Raw genomic sequence first — 21,497 nt, forward strand, 5'->3', positions numbered from 1 at the left:
TGTCTGTCTGCCTCTCTGTCTGTCCACAATTATAGATCTAAAGTTTAACAACACAGTTTGTCTGTCTGGCTGTAGTTGTGTTTTCAGTTTTATATATGATTTAATGGAATTTTATTTTATATCTATCTCACATTTAAACAAGATTATCTTGCTCATAAAAAAGGTATTTGATGAAGGGATAAAGGGACAATAGAATTTTTAATAAATGTAATCTCACATTTCATTATTTAGCCATCTGAGTTAAAGTACAGAAACTATTAATAGGGGTCGAGGCCGCAGCCCTCGTTGTCAATGCTCTGGGTTTTTTTTGCAAAAGGAGAGGGATGAAAAGAAAGAATCCGCCATTTTCAGTGAGGTCTGGTCAGATCAGACCCTCGGTCAAACGACCCCGCATATGATCACAGAGCGCAGATTTGGGAACCTCAGAACCTCGAAAACCTGTAATACATATCTAATATGACAAAACTGAAGCCTGTGTATTGCTTTATGTATTATTATTTAAAAAATCCAGATTTTTGCATATATATATAATTATTTTATATATATTTATATATTTTGTTACTTATTTGATTTTACTTTGTGAAGCCGTTTATTACATATCACTTTTAATGTATACTGTATATTGTCTATATATATCATTCCCCCTACTGAGGTGCTGCAATGCCTGAATTTCTCCTACGGGGATCAATGAAGTATTATAATTTTATTTTCTATTATCTTCAATTCTGACTACCAATATATTAATTTATTAATTTATTTATGTAACTGTGATTAAAATGTAGCAGGGTGAAAAGTACAGATGTTTGCTTTGAAATGAAGTGCTGAAACTCAATATACTCAAGTAAGTACAGATACTTAAAAAAGGACAAAAGTAGAATAATGAAGTACATGTTACTTTCCACCACTTGTGTGTGTGCGTGTGTGTGATTGTGTGTGTGTGTGTGTGTGTGTGTGTTGCTGACACTGAGATATGTGTCTCCTCTAATGAGTTCTCGGGGCTCCAGATGTTCCTGGTTAGGGAGATGTGTGTCAGAGATTTAGGACGGTGAGACCTGCACCCTGTCCCAGTCACAGAGGAGCGCTGTTTTACTGTCTGACCTGCATCACACCCACACCTCCACACACACACACACACACACACACACACACACACACACGCCGAAACATCCATCAAGCCCACATTAGTCTTACTCAGACAACACTGTGGATCAACATTTATTACAACTTACAAAAACATATAAAATACAAAAAGGAATGTTAAAAAAGAAGGCCAGCCAAAATATCACATATATACAGAGAAACAGAATGAATGTCATAATTCATACATCTATGGTATAAGAAGTTCATGGTACCCATAACAAACAAAAAAAAAATCTCTGCGTTCCACTTATTCTTGATTAAGTAAGAATCACATTCATTTCCTAAATCCAGTTTTAATGTTCAACAAAATATTCTTGGTGAAAAACAAACCCCCCCCCCAAAACCCCCCCCCCCCCAAAAAAATACAACCCAGTGCAACTAAAATGAAACATTCAAAACTGCATATCAACAATTTTCCATCCTAGGGACGAATCTTTTATCTTGGCTCAGAAGTGTTATTGTAGGTTCGACATTTTCTTTAAAGGCCCTCAATAACAAACCGAAAACGACCAGAATAAATGCTAGGAAACTTTTATTCTGTTTTTTTTTTTTTTTCGTTTTTGTTTTTTTCATTTTGTGCTCGTGGTGTCTGGCGAGACAGCGCATCGCCGTCCTTCTCCGCCAGTTGGCAGAGCGCGGCGTCGGCCATGTTGTCCTCCGGCTCCCCCTGCCTAGAAGACAGACTGCAGCTTGTTCAGGTTCCTCTGGTGCATGCTGTGGTGGCGCACCAGCTCGTCAGAGCGGGCAAACTTCTTCTGACAACTGGACCAGCGGCAGGTAAAGGGCTTCTCACCTGACGGGGCGGGGGAAGAGGAGGGAGACAGTGGAGAGGTTCTTTGAGTTAAAACCGAGTCTGCGTCCTGCTGCACTCTGGCTGAAACCTCGGGCGACTGGTTTGAAAACTGTCAAGGCCGTGACTAAGACATCCGCGGAGAATAGAGGAGGAGGAAATAAAGGTATACGCACTTGTTTTACCTGTATGAGTCCGAGTGTGCGTCTTAAGGTGGTCTGACCGTGAAAACTTTCTCTCGCACGTCGCACACTGGAAAGGCTTCACTCCTGCTCAGAGACGACAGCGGTGGTGGTGTTTGGGGAGATGGAGGAGAGGGGGGAAACACAATGTGACAGAGGGAGGTGAAAGGGTCACAGGGAGAAGCGTTCAGTAAGATGCGGCATCAAATTAGCAAACAGTGTCTCCTCATAAGACTGTGGGAGGGGAAGTGAAGGGAACAAAAGCTCGGTCGCTGCGTACCTGTGTGTCGGCGCTGATGTCTCTTCAACTGGTCCGACCGAGAAAACCTGCGGCCGCAGTCGGTGTAGTCGCACTGGTAAGGTTTCTCTCCTGCACCACCCACCCCAGATCCCCACCACAGTTATCACCAACATAAACACCATCATCATCTCAGATTCATTTGACACAAGAAGCGACATCGTGCCAGAACATCTTCCAGGGAGGCTGAAAGGCAGGAAGGCTTTTCTATTTTTCAACCCAGGTCTTCAAATATTGTTGGTTAATGTTGGTTCCCAACATTCACAACTTTTTATGGCACACCCTCGCTGTGCGCTCGACTATTGAGAAACATACCACTCTGCTGCAAGCTCTCACTGTGCTTCAATGCAGTCCAATGGGGCAAACGTTTCCACATCTCCTTCTCGGAAATGGAAAACTCACATTACAGTATGTGGTGCGGGGATGGTGTGGTATGAGCGGTCACACCTGACCTGGATCTCGAAAATTTGGGACCCAGGATCAGAGTGGCCCTTAACCTGTTGCTCGTTGGTTGGTCTAACGAGCAACAGGCATAAACCCCCGTCCCCACACACTCAGGAGAGAGGAGCCCTGTCATGACATGTGTCCATCTGCTATGGGGCTCGTTCTATCAAGCTCCCTTTCCATAATAAACGTGTTTGTTTTCTACCCCTTCATCTGTGTCTCTGTGGGCCCTGAATACACCACTTGGGTGGCGTGTGGCAGGGGAAACTGCCACACTGGCACCTGAAAAGGGACTCTCCGGCACGGGGGAGGGACATAGAGGGGCCGTCCGAAGATGCCCTGGAGCCAGCACATGGGTCAACGGGCAGCCCCAGCACCAGCCCTCTCCCGACTGGCAGAAGCCGCACCCAGGGGTCCGGCGGAGCACCAGGGGGGAAGCAGCCGCGGCAACCACCACAGCTAACCGCTGGCAGCTAGCTTCTCCGCCCAGCAGCCACCGCTGGGACCATCCAGCAGCCCAGCAGCCAGGCCACCCCTCCAAGCAGCTCCCACAACAGCCAAGCGTGACTACACCTCCACCAGCCAACACAGCGGCTCGAGGCCCCACACTCCCGAAGGGAGGAAAGGAGTCTGCATCGTCGACCCGGGGGAAGGAAGCCGGTGGGCCATGCTGTTCCGGGGAACCAGGTCCTCTGGAAGGGGATCAGTTAATTATTTATTTTCACTTTTGTTGATTAAAGGTATGGGAACCCTGTTTCAGAGAGCTTAAACGTTTGCCCCATTGGATTGAATTGAAGCCCAGTGAGAAGCTGCAGCAGAGTGGTGAGTTTCTCAAGAGTAAATCATTCATTTAAGTTGTGCTATGAACTGTTGTAAATGATGGAAACCTACATTTTAATAAGGCCGGAGTTGGAAAATTGTGCAGCTGTCCTTTAAATGTGACGAGGTAGATTCCCGTTTCACCGCTATCATCCAGATTTACCCCCAGGTCTGAGATTTGACCACAGAACTCAAGTACAGTAACGTTTGGATTACAAAGTGGTGACCTTTGAATTTTTTTTACTCTTAGCTGGAAAAGTGGCATATAATTATATAAATTCCTGTCACCTGTGTGCTTGCGGCCATGCATCTGCAGGTGGGACAACTTGAAATATTTCTTGCTACAGCCAGGATAGGCACACACAAATGGCCGCTTGTCATTCGTCTCTGTGGACCTGCCCATTGGTGCAGCGACAGCAGGCATCCTTCTGACGTCCTGCGAAAGAGAAACAAAGGCACTAGTTAATGGTTGAAATAATGTATTGAATCAACTTGCTTTGCTTGTGTTTGTGTGAGACTGACCTGAAGTCCTCTGAAGACGCCGTGTGTGTGTATGTGGTACTGTGCACTGCAGCTGAGGACCACAGGCTGGGGGGGTACGGGGGCCTCGCTCTCATAGCACGTTGAATGGCTGGTGGCACGAAAGTAGGGAAGGTCATGGACGGTCTCATCAACCTTCTTTATTAAACATATACTCGCACATATTCACACCCTGAAATGCAATAACCCGAACCCTAGCCCCTTAGCCTAACCCCTAACCCTAACCCTAACCCCTAACCCCTTACCCTAACCCTAACCCTAATTCTAACCCTAACAGCTAACCCTAACCCTAACCCCTAACCCTAACACGACATGCCCTTTCTGATTTCCACAGAAAAGTTCTCACAGTTAATTTCATTCATCTAACTATATGTCTCTCTGTCTGTCTGTCTGTATGTCATTCAATTTTCTCGACAACCCGTTCATCCGATCTACTTCACACTTCCAACATGTGTAATGATAATAAACAGTATGCGACCACCCAGCTCTATGCAGTAGGGCGGGGCTTCAGGGCTCTGCGACTGAGTCACAAAGAGTGGCGGCCCGCAGGGTTTGCTGATCAAGCAGGCTTCACACTCTTGCTCAAGGTGAAGAGACAAAGAAGTGCGGCTTTCTCAGCAATGTTGTTTATTAAGGGGTGCTGACGAGACAACGGATTTACAGTCCGCATAAACTGAATCATTCACAGAAGAAGCCTGCACTCGACTGATCCTCCTGAGGTTCTGTTGGTTATTGTGGCAGGTACACCTGCAACAAATTACCGAGTTGCTTTTTCAAGGCCCCTTCAACACAGAGACACAGGCGACGGTGTTGAAACCTATCAGTTTATTAAAGAGAGTGGGAGAGATGGAACAAGCCCGGAGCAGATGGAAACATGTCATGACAAAGGCTCATTTAATGTGTGTGGGGATGGGTGATTTAACCTGTGCTTGTTGAGTGCTTACGAGCAACAGCCCTGATCCCAGGCCCAATGAACTAGACCCAAGACAGCTGTGGCTGCTGAAACCACACCACAGTTCTAATTTACAGTCTGCATCAACAGGACTGAATCATTGACAGAAGAAACGGGAACCTAGTGCCTTTCAATTCCTGTTGTATCTGTTGTGGTGAAACCCACCTTTTCATGGAGGAGGGCAGGCTGTTCACTGGGTTCCACGACACACACTCCAGCTGAGATGCCATTTGGTACAAGTTGTCACTTTATGAGAGATAAAGTCATTGGTTCAGTGTGGGATAAATGCGATTCTACTGTGTAAATGGGATAAAAAATTGCAATTTAGCCTTTATTTCCCTTTGTACTGGCACAAAAAAACACATAGCCACAGGTGCAATTTTTCTTGTGTAATTTTGAATTCATTCATGGATTTATATTCACTATGGAGGTAGGAATTGCGGACTTTCCAGACTCTTATTAAACTGTTTCCTAAAGTCATCATTTCTGCTGCCATCTATACGTGCTCTGAGGGCGATAATGTGTGTGTGTCTCGGTGTGTGTGTGTGTCTCTGTGTGTGTGTGTGTGTGTGTGTGTGTGTGTGTGTGTGTGTGTGTGTGTGTGTGTGTGTGTGTGTGTGTGTGTGTGTGTGCGTGTGTGCGCGTGTGTGTGCGTGTGTCTGTGTGTGCGTGTGCATTCCTCCTGCTCTTCCTGTGGCCTTTTATGGATATTGTAATATAATTCTGGGAAAATCCAGATAGTTGCCTTGTTAACAAATCCTGTCCGCTGGGAGATGTGAGGCGAGCGTAGCCGTGCCTAGCACACCGTAGAGCCGTGCATGACATCACTCAGTCCACCGGGCGCTAAGGGTGGGAGAGAGTTTCGGGGGGGAATTTTCGGGAGAAATTCTGTAATGCGGCCTTGAGTGGAAGGAAGGATGGAGGAATGGCCGTGACTCTCTCCTAATCAGCTCGAAACTATGCTAAACTATGAGACACTCCCTGACATCTCAGTCGTGTGTGTGTGTGTGTGTGTGTGTGTGTGTGTGTGTGTGTGTGTGTGTGTGTGTGTGTGTGTGTGTGTGCGTGTGCGCGTGCGTGGGTGTGTGTGTGTGTTTGATGGTTCCGAGTTCAGAGAGTAAGTTCTACAAACGTGGAAATCTTATGTTTCAATGTTATGTTATCAAATGCTGTTCCGGTATTTGAGTTCCACATGTTCCCCCCCAGTAACAACAAAAGGGGTGTAGGCATGCCAGGAATTTTGTCTTAATTTGCCCCGTGAGATGTTTTGCGTCCAGTCGAAAACAACCTTAAAAAGCATAACAGAGGCAGCAGCTAAAATGAGAATCTTCCCAGCCTTGAGCCTGCTCCTCTTTTCTTTTCCTTTTTTTTTTTTTATGGGTCCGTTTGGAACTGCTAGGCCTCTTCTCACCAATCCACTCTCCTCCTCCCTCTTCCTCCCGGAGGCTCGGGGCAGATCAGGCAGCCGATCGCCCCCGGTGTTGGCTTTGGCCCGCCGGGCTCCGACACGGGGCTTAACCCTCAGATCAGAGGGAGTTTACACCTCTGGCCCGGAATAACAAACAACGTGTAGAGCGGAACGTGGGGATGCTACAATGACCACCAAGGATCCATTACCAAACGGTGGAACTGTGTAGTCGGGGTCAAATGCCGCGGGAAGCGCAAGCGTACCTGTTGTAGTTCCTGAGCAGCAGGGCCTGGCTGCTCGGACACGACTCTCCCGGGTTGTGGCAGCCGAACATGGAAGGGGGGACGGGGTACTGCTGGTCAACTGGAGGCAAAGGAAGTACATAGGCCGTCAAACATACTCACCCAGTCCTGCTGCGACCCAGATATCCGCTCTCTCACGGAGTCGGTTAACCATTTCCAAGAGCTTATTACCGCTTCTCCAGAAATGCAAGCGTACGGCCGTAAAAAAAAAAAAAAAAAGTCATCCCAGTCCTCACCGTCACGACTGAACTGACTGGGGCTGACACCAGCGGTGAGACACAAAGCCCCTTTTTCAGGTTCATAGACCATATCACCCCCGAAGGAATTGCGGACTTTCCAGACTCACATTCAACTGTTTCCTAAAGTCATCATTTCTGCTGCCTTCTATACGTGCTCTGAGGGCGATAATGTGTGTGTGTGTTTCTGTGTGTGTGTGTGTGTGTGTGTGTGTGTGTGTGTGTTTTCACGGCCTGTACGCGTGCTGCCAAGTCTCCCGAGAGAGTTGAGAAAGAAAACGGATGCTATCATTCTTCCACACACGATGGGTTACTCCGACGGCCGCCTTTGGTGAGATCATGCCCGGCGGTGGGCGCTCTCCTACCCATGTTGGTCTGTGAGGGAAGCGGCTCCTCGTGTTTGAAGGCCAGGCTGGACAGCTGAGGGGTGTGGTGCGAGGGAGTGTGGCCGTAGCTGGAGGTGCCGTCCAAGCCCACGGCGCCGTAACCTGAGGGAAAGACAGCGCTCTGGTGACTTATCCACTTTGCGTAGTATTTAATAGTTATCACTTTGTTATTACCTAGTAGCTTATTAACCGTCAGGCCAGATATCCCGACGGCCTGGAAGCTCCGTTAACAAGCCTCTGGATTTCATTATTACATGCTGTTTATCTCACTATCAAACTTCCACCGTGTTCAATTTTTTCACTTTTTTTTTTTATTTCTTAGGCCTTTTGCTTGAAATATTTTTGAGACGGAAAGATGGAAAAAGGAAATTTGGAAACAATACCCAAGATATTTTTAACCACAGAACCAGGAATGTGTGCTCGACAAGAGGCTGAGTGATCGAAATCACTTCAAGTAGAAATTACAGAAGTGCAAGTGCAACATTGTTATATGTATCACTTGTGGAATTTAAACAAGACAGAATATTAATTGATATACAGTAAGGAATGTGACTTATGATAACACACATACTCAATATAGACACACACATACATACACACATGAATGCACAGAGCTTTAGACCTATACTTTCACAGCCCTTGAAAAGTACATCTGGTCTAAGTCAATTACCTCAGGACTCATCTTCTTTTCAAACTCCCACAGACTGAATAACATCACAAGAGAATGCGGCAGCCAATGATAATTACTTTCTGCATTTTTGTGTTGTTTGTGGGAAACTTTGCATCTTTCTAAGGTGGACACAAGTCGTTGTCATGTCGGTTCCAAGAAAAACAGCACACGGGTAACAAAGAAAATAACTTTGAATGAATATTAATAACTAAGTCCCCCACAGTGAGAGATAAGCAACAGTGCCACTTGGCTGAAAATATCCATTTGTAATTAATGGCAGTAATGATAAAAACAACAACAACAACCTGATAAATAGCTTATCACGCCCACACTTGCCGCGAAGGAAAGTGGCGAAAAGATTTCCTTTCCAAGCTTTTTTGTCCTGGGATTCCAGAGACGGTCTGAATAAAAAAATGTTGACCCTGCGCCGTTTATCTTTTCCGTTTGCTGAAGGAGCAGCTTTTTGTGCTCAACTTAGCAGTTGCGGGTAAGAGTTCCTTTGTTATGAAAAGAGGCATTCATCAAGCGAAGCACAAATACAGAGAGAGGTCAGGAAATTGTCTGCAGCGCAGTTAAGAAAAAGTTAAACGTCAAAAATAATCAAACAAACACAGTACCCCTTCCCTCGTTTATTTCTTAATCAATATGCCCCTTTTCCATTCAAAATAAATGATCCAAGTGCTCGGCCTTCAGAAGCCAATGGACACGTTATTCCGTATGCATTGCAGGAATATCCTCAAGCCGTGGGAATATAAAGATAATTAATTGAGCAATGAGATAATAAAAAAAATGTTGGTTTTCAGTATCAGAAAGAAGGGTTCATCAGGAAATCATCCGATTCAGCCCGACAGTATTGATTAGGTACGGTGGGGGAGAAGGTGCATAATGTAGATGCAATACGTTTTGACGTAAAACCCCAACATGTTACACGTCATTCCTACGCCATGCATTTAAGGCGACGGTTTGGAGCTGTTTGAGACGTCAGTGTGACCAGTGAGCAGGCGGCTTCACTCCCAACACAGAACGGAGTGACCTAGCGTAGGACGGCGCTTCCTGTTCAGACACAACACTATCCGTCATATCGAAACAGAGTGAACCGGAATTCTGCCGCTGCCGCAGATCTGCCACAAGCACGTCCAGTGCAGTGCACCGTTTAAGTACCAACAACACATGAGGACTCCTGGTTGCAATGGTAGACAATATACAATATACTCAATGTCATACATTTTTCACAGCAATTTATCGATTCTTGGATTCATTCACGGATTCCAAAAATGAATGAATTGCTGTGCAGATGAGCGCGGTGTAGAGTGGAGTTACCCTGGTTCCGTGGTGCCGGAGGACTGTCCATGCAGCTTGGGAAGTAGGCTCCGTTAGAAAACACCCTGGGTTGGCCGGCGGCGGACTCTCCGAACGCCCCGACCCGGCAGGGGCCCGGCCCAGTAAACTGTCCCGAGAAGTGCACGGTGAAGGCCCCCAGGCCGCAGTGGGGGTCTTCCAGCGGGTCCGGGTTGCCCCAGCCGGGCTCCTGCTTGACGAGGGCGGGGTGGGAGCTGTAAGTGGAGCCCGGGTGGAGGTCCAGCAGTTGGGTCCACTGGCCGGCGCCGACAGACATGCCGCAGCCGCCGCCGGCCCCCGGTATGGACCCTACGGGGGGCCCCGGAGGTAGGAGAGTCAAATCTCGAATGTCTGACCCCACGGAGCCCATGGCCCCACACGGCTCAGTCAGCATCGTGGAAGTGCCGTCGCAGGTATTCCACAGGAGGAGAGACGATATCCAGAGGGGAGTGTTTCTGCTTAAAACATATACGGCGCAGCTTGTCAACTTGTCCTCAGCCAACTCTTCAACGGGATCCCAACTTGCTCGGTCCACTAAGGAGCCATGGCTCCCTTCTCGCTAAAGGCTGTGGTTGGCGGCGTGAGAAGCAGGAGTGGGGCCGGCCGGTGAAGGAGCTGCCCAAAGTTCTGGATGATAAACCCTGAGCCTTGACTGCCTCAGTGTGCAGTGGACCGCAGCCTGGAGTAGGAGTGTCAGCGTGTGTGAGGATACCCACGTCTTGTCCCTCTCTATCTGAACTCTGCCTTTTCTTCCTTCTCAGAAGAAGGGCTCCGACGCTGCATAACTTGGCAGTGGGAGGAGTGAGTGCCTGGGAAGGGGATGACTCCATCGCTTATTTTTTCGCCAACAGAGAAGCTGCACTTCTGAGGTTATTCTGACTAATGTCCCCTTTGTGCTTGGGCGGGGGCGTTTTTTTAATATTTTATTGTGCAAGGCCATGTGGTATGTACGCCGTGCGTGTGTGCGTGCGTGTGTGCGTGCGTGTGTGTGTGTGTGTGTGTGTGTGTGTTTGTGTGTGTGTGTGTGTGCATGTGCGTATGTGCGTATGTGTGTTTGTGTGTGTGTGTGTGTGTGTGCGTATCTGTTTGTATCGTCAAGGTTTGAATGTTTCGTGTGTTTATAAGGAATACTTATTTCTTTCCAATTTTCTTAGTTGTCTGCAGAACGAAAACAAATTCCTGCTTCTACAGTTGAAAAAATGTATTGTGCATAGTCTGTCCTTGGGTCGAATTTAAACCCTGATGTGAATTAATGCAAGCCGCAAGATTTCTCTACAGTAATGTAGTTCTGTTATTTTGCATGTATCAATGGAGTGATCAGGCTACATGAGTTAGGAGTTCAGCACAGCTGCATTGGTCCATTTGTTAATATATAGTTTTATTATTTAGCGTCACGTTGCGGTTGTGTCAATACATCAACACTTTTAATTGTTAATGCCCAATGACCCTCGAAGATAATCCTACATTCCTCGTATGCGTTCGGGCTTGGGAATAAATAATTACCTGAAATTACAGTTATCGGACTACGTACACTCAGTCAAGAAAGTGATCTAATTATAGAGTTATGAAAGTAATTCTGTCATATTCTGCATATTGTTTTGTAGAGGACATCATTAAAATGTTGTTTACTTTAAACTAATGATTTTAACTTCAAGCCAATCAATGTATCTTTTAATGAAATGGGGATAAATGAGCCAGTCAAGTGGATATAGGTATTGTAAAGGCCAATTAATTCAAGAAATAGTTATTACAGCCCATGACTACATTAAAATATTTAGGTCAATCGGGTTATAAATGTGACATGAAGCATGAGAAACATGATGATGATGAAATAAAATAGAATAAAATAAAATAAAATAAAATAAATAAATAAAATAATAATAGATTTTCAATGTATTACTTTTAAATCCCTTAGAGTCCTATGTAGCTGTGTACTGACTATAACCTCTTAACCTTTGAACAATTAAAAAACAGACACCATACTTGAGAGTGATAAATCACGCAGAATTAACCCCGCGCACTCACTTAGTACCCTCCTTTCGGGGCGCTGTCCGTCGCCCGCGTGCTCCACCTTGCATTCGAGGCCATCGGAACGCGGGGAAGAGGGAAGCAGCAGGCCACGCGTTGCAACAAGGGGGGGCCGGCCGGCCGATTCCTGTCACCATCTCCGATTCTATGTGCCGCCATCTGGAATATCCGTCTGGGATCCCAGTGAAAGACGCTGACCTCCAATTCAACTCAGAGCGTCGGGATGGGGGGGGGGGGGGGGGGGGTGCTCGGTGCGGAGGTGGAGGATGGAGGATGGAGAGATGAAGTCAGACATACCTTCCACAGAGGCTTTTATATCACCTTTGAAATATGGGCTACCTGCGGCATGGAGCTTTCACAGTGGTCTTTTATCCAAGCGACTGGCCCCCCTCCACTTTTACTCTCCCAGTTATGAAATTAGCGCGAGGAGAAAGTGCTGAGGAGGCATCGAAACGCATCGGTGTTGCACAACGTGGATGGGAGGTCGTGCCGAGAGTAATTGTTTCGCCTTAGGATTAGTCGTTTTTTGTTATATTTTTGCGTTCGTTTTGATTTTGTGTTTTCGTAATAGGAAGCGGTTTGTAACCCTGCAAGTTCCACTCGAACAAGGCTGAAAATATCGTCGCCCCCTTTGAAAGGGCCCTGATGCAACTTTGCGTGGATTAGGAACGGAGGAGGTTTTTGATTTGTCTTGTTTTAAACATTCTGCGTCCGTCTGATGATGGTTTCGTTTTACTGCTAATGACTATTTTTCTTATTACGCTACCGACCATTACTGCCCTTCAACCCACTCCCCTTTTAGTCAAAGAACACCATATTCAGATGTGATTTTTTTTTTTTTTTTTTTTCTATCGGGGGTCATACAAAGTGCTCTCCGACTATTCTGTTCTATTCTAGGATATAAAATAGTGCAAAGGCGCTCCTGCTTCCCCGAGGAACCGCCCGGCCTCCCGACGATGCTCGCGCCGGCAACTTAAAATCACGAGACGGGAAAACACATCGGTCCCAAAACCCATTGAAAAGAAAGTTCAGTTGTCCGCCCACCACCGGCAGAACGCACGAGCGCTGAAAAGCAAAAAAAAAAAGAATGATCTACCGCCGGCGTGAAATATTTTTTGAACAAATAAAAAATATCTTGCCAAAAAAGAATTCGGCGAGGAAGAAGTGCTGACCCGAGGCCTTCCCCAGCGGAGGCTTCAGCGGGGATTTATCAAAGGTGACGGGGGAGCTCCGAGTCCCCGAGACGGATGGTCGCCCCCAAATACACTCTCATTCCTCAGATCAATCTCCCGGTTTAAAACAACATCACTGTTGGGGGAAAGGGAAACAGTCAATACAGACTCTGACCCCGTTACGTGAGGCCTGTTTGGCCGCGGCTGAGGCTGCAGCGCTCTGTGGCCAAAACAAGAGGGAATTTGTGAATTTGAGATTGTTTTTCAGCCAAAACCTGACACGATAAAGTAAAAACAGTGTGTCTCACTTCAGGATAATTGCGAATGTATCGATTTTTTTTTTTTCAATTCAAACAAAGAATGTATGTTTGGGGTTCTCTCCCCAAACCCCTGCAGGGTCCGATGACCCTGCAGGGGCCTTTGAAGAGGTTCCAGCGGGTCCCCCGCAGAATGATTAATAGTTAAATTCCACTATTAGGGAATGTACAATAATGTCTGCTTTGGTCATTGTTTCACTGTTATCTCCTTCACTATTGTGTAGACAGGTATGGAATTTGGGACTTAATCATATATTCTATAACAATAACAATTTCCTCAGAGGGTCCCAGAGACTAAATCTTATCAAATGGAGTCTGTGGCCAAATGCAAATCAAATTGAGGATCCCTGATCTGATTATGGTTGAGAATCACCGGTTTAGAGTGTCATGGTTTGTCTTTAAATGTTCTATCAAAGCAAAGAGTGTCAGCATTTGCATAATAACATACGAAACAACACGCCAGAGGATCCTACTATGGGGTGTCATGAGGATGTGCTGACTGCGGTGCAAAAAAACCCAAATAAATAAATAAGGCATCGTCTTTGTCTTCTCTGCGCCAGCTTCACAAGAAAACAAGGCGATATCTGACCGGCATTGTGTTGTAATATTTCATCATTTCCCCTTTCTGTCTGCTTGTGGTTTGCGTAAAAAAAACAAAAAACACCCATCCACTGTAGAAAAACCTCCGACGCAAAATTACACTCAGCCGGAGCGCTGTTGATTATTATGACGGTTATCGTTACAACGACAGCAAACAACGACAACGGAAAAAAAGTGCGTCGAATTAGGAGAACTGCGGTCAGATTTACCCGGCAACGGTTTTTCCCATCGGCCCCGCATGTTTCGGGCCACGTTGGCCTTTTTACATTTTCTCCGCTATCAGCTCGCGGGACACTTCAAAGTGTGGGGTAGCGGAGCGAAGATAGCGGGGCTGAGTGAGAGCAGACACTCGGACGTTTGTCTCTTTATTGTCTGCGTGGTGACGCTTCACTCCCGGACTCCTCCGCGATTGCAGATTACCTCTCCCCTCTGCGCCGCAAACAGCCCCAAATCGACCTAAATATTGTGTTCCACCAGGGCGCCTGCTCTCAGGCGGTTATGCAGCGGATTACTCAGAATTTGAGTGGGCTCCTTCGCACAATGGGGTTGAATGGCGTGCAGATAAAGCGGGAAACATTTTGTACGATGAAGAGGGAGGAAAAAAAAAACCTTTATCTTTTCGTCATAGACTTGTCAGACATAAAAGACCAGTGAATTATGTGACTAATTAGAAAGCAGATTTATTGCCATACGCCCATGCGTGGAGTAATAAAGTGTGGAATAGAGAACCCATGGCCTCGCAGCATGTACTGTACGTTGGGAGAAGAAAGGCTGGAAAAAGGAAAAAGTGTTTTTTGCTTTTTCTGTTTCCCCTGTAGAGCGCCCTTGGGGCTGCATGCAGGGCACTTATTAATTAAAGTTAATATTTTATTATTATTAAGTGAACGACCTTGTGGCGGTTCTGACGTCCTTCTAGCAAAACGTCAAACATTACAGCAACACCAGAAAAGCGCGACACCAACATCAATCGATCCCAGTGAATTGAATGATAACTTTCAGCAATAAGTCTTTGTTCCAATCAAACCACTAAATAAACAGACGTGGCTTGTTGGCGACCGGCAAATACAAATGTCGCCGAGAGAATTTTATTTTCTTCTACGTTTCGGAATCAGGCTTTATTGGCTTTGCACGCACAGCCTGCTTGACTTTTGTCGGTGACTCTGAGTTTACTACAGAACACACGGTAAAGTGTGATAGGGAATTTAAGGAATGTACATTGAAATGTAGTATATATAATTACGTTGTGTAGGGTCTATAATAAAAATTATATAAAGTCAGGTCATTGTATTTAGAAATTAAAAGATGAGTGCCATAATGAATTTCCTTGTTGACCATACTTAGTATATTTAGTACACTGATTATGTGTTACTTTTGACAACCAAAATAACAAGTATCGTAAGTTTGGTTAATATCGCTTAAGTGTACTCGCACTACAGTTACAGCATATTTATGACTCGTATACTAAAGCTGTACTTTAAAATGTTTACATAATAAGAAGTAACAAAATATATACTTTATATATATATATCTAAAAAAATATGCTTGTGGTATGGGAAAATACCCTTTTTTTCCGACTTGGGCAGCTCCAGCTCTGGCCTTGTGTCTGCTCACCTCTCTAACCTCTGGCTCATCGCAGCAGGTGCCGGTGAGTCAGGATGAAGGACACATTATCACGCCATATCTCACATTATCAGTGTTTTACAGTAAACCACAGCCTCTTCTTCCCCGTCCACGCCCACAGCAGCTGCGGTAGACATGCTGACCGTCAAAACAGAAACAAAAAACATTCCAGCTCTTTGTCATGGGTGACATCTGGCCCTTCTATTATCAGAATTTTTAATAACAAGGAATCTTTTTTTTTTTTTTATTATTATGAATTTTTAACATTTCATCGTTTAATATATACGTTAAACATTGCCGAAAACATATTTTCCAACCCCAGGCACAGTTATAAGCCTTCATTTTATCATTCATTAGGCCTACACATACATTGCTTGTGATAGGGCGTGGCTTTTTACAAGTAAATGATCATATTTTAATACCAAATAATGTTTTGACATTTTGAATATAATAGGATTGTGACAGTAATACAGCTTTTAATCTGTAATATTTGGGATGCAACCAACATGATGACTATAGTATACTAGAGTATTTATAAAAATATATATATTATTATTAATTTTAAATAACAGTTTCTCATACAGTATGTTATTAATGAACTTTAAATTAATAGTTTCTATCTTGGCAAACATTTTGGCAGATTGTTGTGCTTTATAGACGTTAAATGTTGTGGCCCGAAATGGCACTCCATTCATTTACTGTATGATGGTGAGGGGCTGGCAGGGTGATGGGAAAAAGGATCCGGATGAAGGCCGTCCATCGCACGCACTGTGACAGTAAAAGCTATGACTCTAAGAAGAAATTTGCAAGAAGAAGAAGAAGAGGAAGGAGTTACTTTAAAGGAAACGCTCGCCTGTTTCATCACCCAACAGCCCAAAAAGGACAATGCAGCACGTCGTGGATTTCTGTTGATGCCTAAATATAATTCATGAGTTTATTCATTATTATTATTATTATTTTTTTTTTTTATTATTAATAAATTAGTCAATTTTTGAAATGCTATTTTAGTTAGAAATTGATATGGAGTGTAAAATCTCCCATATTTTTGCCTTGATAACTTAGTAATATGACATTTTGTTACATTTCCAAATGTGTTATTAACTATACATTTATTTTTCACGTCAATTATTATTGAACCGTTTTGTTTATCATTTTACTCTTTACATGTTTTATGAAAGAAAGCCAACACAGTCATTTCCTAATGTTTGTCATCATTTATTGAATGTGATTGACGTGGTTTTTGGAAATGGGAGGTAGGGGGGGGGTCAGTGTTTGTGGTTCATTTCAACTTTCCGCTTCATAAATATTCACCATTTTATCCCCGGAGGAACAGAGATGTGTTGCATAACAAAGTGCCGCATACTCTACGCTTCCTGTATAGCCATCGTCGTCAGCTATTTTTCAAAAGTTCTCTCCCAAAAGGCCGTTGTGCTTCAGACGTGCAAGCGGACAAAGGTGATCACCGCCGATCTGCGGTCACCTCCGAGATTTGAAATGAAGGGAGTTGTTGTTTCCGCAATTTAAGGCCGCCTCGCTCCATCGAGATCATTTCGACGAAATCAACTTTTTTTTTTAAAATTATTTTACTAATCAATGACCTCAGATCAGTCCGTCCCTCGACACTTCGGCCACGATGCTGCAGCGACTTCACCCGTCCAGAACGGCGCCTCCGTCGGAATTCCTGGGGAGGGGAGATCTGAACGTTCTTTTTGCTCGGGCTTTTAGGTTGAAACAAAGCACGACAGCATTCCACAGATAGCTACGCACCACCACGAGGAACCCACTGTGATGGATGAGAGGATGGTGCGGGTTCATCACGTGATACCGCGTCCAGATAACAACGGTATTTTTTTATATCGACGCACTTTCACGGAAAAAAAGACCCGCAAAGTGTACCTATAGTGTGGTAATCTATTGGTTATTCACTATTGAAAAAAATGAAAAAAATCGAACTTTAATAATGTTAGTTATTCCTGGTGGTTATGTTCTTTGCTGAATGACTCCTTATTTCGTCAGATCAACCAACCCTTATTAAAGAGAAACAAAGCAGCCAAAAACAAACATGTGGGTTGGCGCAAAAAATAGTTTATCTATTGACTCCGCCGAGGGAAGTTACTCATGTGAAGCATCCTGACAAGGTCACCGGCTGACAGATGAGCACAAGCAGGGGGATTTTCGGGAGGTTGTGAAGGTGAGGGGAACTGTGGGAACCGGGCAATTAGTGGGTTAGAGACGCGGGCAGCCATGTTGGATGACGACCATAAGATTGATTTACACGGCTTCTAACTACTTGGCTTGCCGCGAAGAAAAGAGCCGACACCTGGGCTCAAGCAAGTCAATTTACAGTCATTCATCTTGCAGCGGGCCGAGCAGGCAATTTGCCAGCAATTTAGGAAGAACCCCCCCGCCCCCCCCCTCCCCTACAGCAATCATTTTCAATTATACAGGGCAAAATGTGGTTAATACACATTGACCAAATAACTATTAATAAATCTACACAAACTGGATATTTCACCTAAAAACAGGGTTTTTTTTCCAAGCCCCCAACCCTTGGATTTCTAGGATTTTAACAAAAGTAAAAATGTTAAATGCGTCATATGCAAACAAACGTTGTTTACAGTAAACCAGACGGGCAGGCATGGCTTTCATTGCCTATTCACACGGGCAAACGGGGGCAGAAAGGTGCACAACTAATGGAACAAAAATCATAACGAAAACAAATAATGAAAATAAATGAAAATATGGAATAATTGTATTTTTTTCAATGAACTAATGAAAAGAACAAACCCTTAACGAAAAAAGTGGGCCTGATATATATATTTTCAGCCTTCAATTATATTTTATACATATTTCATATGCTTTTTTTTTAGGTTTCATCTGTCCCAATTTAGGTCATGTGTTATTCCGTCACTTATGCTGTGACATCACCGATCAGCCACAACATTAAAACCACTGACATGTGAAATGAAGGGGTGGGACATATTAGGCAGCAAGTGAACAGTCAGTTCTTGTTGATGTGTTGGATGTCCTGTTGGAAGCAGGAAAAGCGGGCAAGCGTAAGGATCTGAGCGGCTTTGACGAAGGCCAAAAAAATGATTGTTCAAAGCAGGCCCGGTTGCACCTATTATAGTAGTATAGTCGCCATGTTTGTCCAGTACCTTCCACCCAGCTTTCCAGTGTTTTATTCTGTATGCTTGCCTGCCTGGTTCTGACTGTTCCTTCTGGATTCAGGATTTACCCTTCGCCTTCCCCCTTTTGGGGACGTTAGCCTTACGGACTGATTTGCGGGTTTGACCTCCTGGCCCGTCTATGAGCCCCTTTAAAGGACTGTTACGTCTACTCGATCGTGTCTGTGGTCGCGCTGTTGGGTTCAAGTCCGTCTCAGCCGTTACGGTCTCCCACGATTCCTCCGCACCCCAACAGAGGGCCCGCCTCACAGTTAGTCATGGGCCCATTACGTCCTTTAATGAGGAAAAGATGCCTAACACTGCATAACATGATCATTATATATCCACATTTGTATTTATATTTTACATAATTTCACAATATCACAGGTTGTATAGTAGGATAGAAATAAAATATTATTGAAAGTTGTGGTGAGCACTATTGAAAGGAGGAGTGAATATAAAGTGAAGTATCTAGCTTGACAAACGTAAAATTTTCCACTAAAATTTGGAATTTTAAATAAACTCAAGGGATTAATAGGTCTGTCTAATAATAGGAGAGTGAGAACTGAAACCTTGACGCCCACATATGTCGGTTTCATCCTGTCAGCGAGGTTGTGTAAATAGAAACGATGTCCGCTGCCAACAGATTAATTTATTAATACTGTAATAATAATAATAATTATAATAATAATAATTATTATTATTATAATAGTAATAATAATAATAATTATTATTATTATTATTGTTATTAATATAAAAGAATGAATAAATAAATAAATAAATAAATAAATAAATAAATATATATATATATATATATATATATATATATATATATATATATATATATATATATATATATAAATAAACAAACAGATAAATAAATAAATAAATAAACAAACAAACAAACAAACAAACAAACAAACAAACAAATAAATAAATAAATAAATAAATAAATAAATAAATAAATAAATAAATAGATGATCCTGTGCATTAAGCATACAGTATTTAGCATATTTTGTATATTTATATATATATGAACATTTTCTGTTTTCTATTTGTCTATACATTCTTTGGGATATTTTTATATATTTTTAGAATTTAGAAGAATTCTTCTAAATTGTATTTTAGTTCACTATTTATTATATATATAAACTTTATTTTTATTTATTTATTTATTTTATTCTCCATTTCTTTCAGACTGTTTTGTTTGTTTTATTGGTAATTTTCTGTAGAGTAACGCGTAAAACCTCACCAGGACAAACTAGTATATGTACATGTACCTGGGGAGTAATACTCATTTTAATTCTGTGGTTGGAGGTGGTGTGAAGACTGCAGAGTCTTGCAGAGGTCCAGTCTGTTTCGGACTTAAACAGACTGGAGCATCCTTACAGATCACTGTTGTACCAGGCACAACGCCATTTAAGGGAAAAGGGTTTATCTTGCTCCACATTTACCTTGGCAAATCATTCTCAGGCGTACGGCCATTAGTGCTACGCAGACGGGCTATGGATCATATTCCATCCTTGCATTTATACGACCTTTGGAAGAAGGAAAAAAATAACCAATACATTGTTTCGCTTGCACCTGGTGCATCCATGTCTTCAGAACTTCAGAATTTCGGACTTGAAATATACCAGGCACTTGACACCAGCTGTTAATCAGCTAATGAAACCTCAGCGTTGCACAAGTGCACATGTGGAGACGTTCCCATAAATCCCCTGCTCTGACCCCTCACAAGGGCAGGGGAGAGAGAGAGAGAGCGAGAGAGAGAGAGAGAGCGAGAGAGAGAGAGAGAGAGAGAGAGCGAGAGAGAGAGAGAGGTGGGATTTCTCTGTACCAGGCACTTGCCTTCCCAACACAATGACGCGTCCTACGAACGCGGTGGTGAAACACTCAGCCAGTCGTTTCCCCTTCCTCCAACACTATTTATTATAAGAGCTTTATCCTGCTCAACATGATGAATAAGAGTTCCTCATGTCACAGTAAGCACTGTGTAATACTACGGCTGAACTTTCAAGGAAAAATGTATCATAGACCTCCACACACGCACACACACACACACACACACGCACACACACACGCACACACACACACATGCACACACGTTATTTTTCTTTATAGCAGAGGATTTGTGAGGAATAAGTGCTCAGCTTGATGTGTATGTGCTTTTTGCTTAAATTTCTGAATATTATTGACCCATTAAAAAAAACATTCTTGCTCTATTCAGTAAACAGTAGAAAATGAACAAACAATTAAATAAATAAATAGACAAACAAATAAATAGATAAACAAATAAATAAATAAATAAACACACAACTTAACAAACAAACAACCAAACAAACAGACAGATAGATAGATAGATAAACAAATAAATAAATAAATACATAGACATATAAATAAAGAAATACATAGAAAAAGAAATAAAGAAATACATTTACATAATTAACACAAATAAACAATATAAATAATATATTATTCCTTGGTTAAGAGCGATACCAAAACAATGCAGTAGTGTTTCTGGGCGTTTCCTCCAGAAAAAAAAAAAGGTCAAGTGACAAGCGATGAGGGCGACCCTAAACTTCTAAACTTCACCCTGAAGCACAGTCCGGTTGACAGTTTAACCGTCGGTAACCTAAGTCCAGGTTTTAGGATGAAATAGCGATCCACTTCGCCTCTTGACCCGAACCCAACCTCAATCACCGTGCCTGCTGCGGCGGCGACTCTCCACGGGAAGACGCCGAAGCAGAGTTTGGTCCGGGGAAGCCTTCCCCTCTGATGCTGCCGTTGTTTACGGCCTACGAGGCTCCGGGGCCCCCGCGGTGGTCCACGCGGAGAGATGCGGTTCAACCAGATAACCTCTCCCAAATATCACCCCCGCCCCTTTGTGCAGTAACTCCCATCAAACCCTTCTCCGAGGCTTCGTCCCCCACGGAGGAGAGGTCGACGCCTGGATAAGAACGATGGTACCGGTCGGATCACCGCCGGCCTGGAGCTTTTCGTGACTCCTAAAACTGGGGGAAATTAAACATCACAACGGTGGCAGAGTGACGATGTGTTGTATCTTTTATTTTTTTATTTTTTTATTTTT

At 43.7% G+C, this 21,497-nt stretch overlaps 1 protein-coding gene across 1 annotated transcript; it reads right to left on the bottom strand.

The window, feature by feature from the left end:
* Nucleotides 1-1,811: 1,811 nt before the first annotated feature.
* On the bottom strand, nt 1,812-9,899 carry wt1b (WT1 transcription factor b; the record flags this gene model as incomplete). The annotated part of the gene is made up of 9 exons (XM_079997901.1): nt 1,812-1,933; nt 2,107-2,199; nt 2,393-2,482; nt 3,962-4,109; nt 4,196-4,304; nt 5,331-5,411; nt 6,837-6,936; nt 7,477-7,599; nt 9,488-9,899. The coding sequence occupies 9 exons, from the start codon at nt 9,897-9,899 to the stop codon at nt 1,812-1,814; spliced, it is 1,278 nt and encodes a 425-aa protein (XP_079854027.1).
* Between the last annotated feature and the right edge of the window lie 11,598 nt (nt 9,900-21,497).

Source organism: Zeus faber (assembly GCF_960531495.2).
Source record: "Zeus faber genome assembly, chromosome: 3".
NCBI lineage: Eukaryota > Metazoa > Chordata > Actinopteri > Zeiformes > Zeidae > Zeus > Zeus faber.